The following is a 1,866-nucleotide window of genomic DNA, read 5'->3' as shown; positions in this document are numbered from 1 at the left end:
TCCATAAACCAGTTGTATGTCTTCTTGAGAGAAGTGTCTGTTCATGTCCTCAGCCCTTTTAAAATAATTTAGATTGTTTACATTTTTTCGATGTTGAGTCGTATGTTTTCTGTATATATTTTGTATATTAATCTCTTATAAGAATAGAGCTATTGTTTACAAATAGCTTCTCCTATTTGGTTGGTTGTCTTTTTGTTTTGTTGATAACTTCTTTTGTTTTTTTAATGGCCTCATGTTTATTAATGATTCAACCTACTACTGAAGGAGAAATGTCAAGAAAAAAGAATCCAATTCCCAATAAAATGCCAAAGTGTCCCCATAGCAGTGGTCTTTTCAGTGACTTCAAGAGGCAGACAACATGAATAGAGCATAAATATGAGACATCTCTGATGTGCCCTTCCTTGTAGAACCAGTTTGGTTCTTCTCCAATGTCTCCTCTTGGAGTTGTACCTGATTTTATTACCAGTTTTCATCTGAATCCATTGGGGAATGGGCTGGTTCTCCTTTTGTTTGTTGGCCAGGAAGCTCTTGATCCTGAAAGTCTTGTGAGAAGACATGGTGAAGAAGAATAAATCTCACAGACCACAATAGCGGAAAAAGAGATGTTGATAGTTTCCTTTGCTGTGTAGAAGCTTTTTAGTTTCATGTAGTCCCATTTATTTATTTTTGCTTTTGCTCCCTTGCTTTAAGGTCAAATTTATAAAATCTGCTCTAAGACCAAGGTCCATAAGTTTAGTACCTATCTTTCTTTCTATGTAATTTATTGCTTTAGGTCTTATATTTAGGTCTTTGATCCATTTGGAGTTAATTTTTGTGTATGGTGACAAATAGCAGTCTGGTTTCATTCTTCCACATGTGGCTTTCCAAGAAAATTTTTTTTCAAAACTCAGTTAGTAATTTGTTTTATCTTAGAATTATAAATAAGTGATATCAGCTAAGCTAATCAAACATATGGGCATAGGAAAAAAAACCTTAAAATAATCATGAGTAAGTAACTAGGTTTATAAATTCTTACTTTAATTTTATAAATTCTAAAATTCTATAGATTTTAATTTATAAAATTCTATAAATTATTTACTTACTGGGTAGCTGAGAACACTTTTAAGAAATGGAGAAATATTGGGGAGTGAGTACTCTTAATTTACAGACATTTTGAATATGAACATTCCAATTTTAATGTCTTTAGGTCAGAAATAAGTGTATATATATATATTTTTTTAATTTTAAGGAAAGGAACCTTAAATATTTAAGTTTGGGGATCTGTATTAAATATCACTTAAATATTTCAACTGCAAAAATATCTATTCAAAGGCTTTCACTTAAAACAAAGAAATATACAGAAATTATGACTGCACTATTATTTTTTTTAATTGGAGACTTAAAAAAATGTCCTACAACTTTAAAATGTTATTCCTCTTTTTCAAAACTCTTTTTAGCAAACCAAATTGTGTCCTAGATGAATGTAAGAAATACTACCTTCTCAAACAGAAAAAAGTGGGAGAAAAATAAATTTAAGTTAAGCAGAGTCTGCCCCCTCAAAATCTGACCGACGGCAGAGCATTCTTATTATATAAAAAGAGGGTAATTTATCTTCATCCTAACAAATTACTGAAAACTTCACAATGTATGTGAAGAACAGCTTTGTTATTCAGAGTGAAGTGGAAGAAATGAGCAGATGGCTATTTTGGGGTTGTATTTGATGTTCTTGGCAGTTTTTTATTTGCAGATACTATGCCTGTGGCAGGTTCTCTATTATCCGTAGGGAGGGAGTGGAAGGAATACGGGTTTACTTTGTTATACTCCATTTAACGTTTCCTCTCCGAACAAAGCAAATGCTGATGACATCACCTATTGTCACTCAGAGGG

At 32.0% G+C, this 1,866-nt stretch overlaps 1 protein-coding gene across 1 annotated transcript; it reads right to left on the bottom strand.

Moving 5' to 3' along the window:
• Positions 1-272: 272 nt before the first annotated feature.
• Positions 273-557, bottom strand: LOC119052749 (60S ribosomal protein L39-like). Its single transcript, XM_037150114.2, has one exon. It carries the CDS (start codon positions 555-557, stop codon positions 273-275), a length of 285 nt encoding a protein of 94 aa, XP_037006009.2.
• Positions 558-1,866: the final 1,309 nt, after the last annotated feature.

Source organism: Artibeus jamaicensis, unplaced genomic scaffold, assembly GCF_021234435.1.
Source record: "Artibeus jamaicensis isolate MK-2021 breed Jamaican fruit bat unplaced genomic scaffold, CSHL_Jam_final contig_373, whole genome shotgun sequence".
Classification (NCBI taxonomy): domain Eukaryota; kingdom Metazoa; phylum Chordata; class Mammalia; order Chiroptera; family Phyllostomidae; genus Artibeus; species Artibeus jamaicensis.
This window is presented reverse-complemented; position numbering and strand designations above follow the sequence as displayed.

Bases quoted from the DNA above. Each gene is read 5' to 3' on its own strand.
- LOC119052749 (XM_037150114.2), bottom strand. From the start codon at position 557: ATGTCTTCTCACAAGACTTTCAGGATCAAGAGCTTCCTGGCCAACAAA.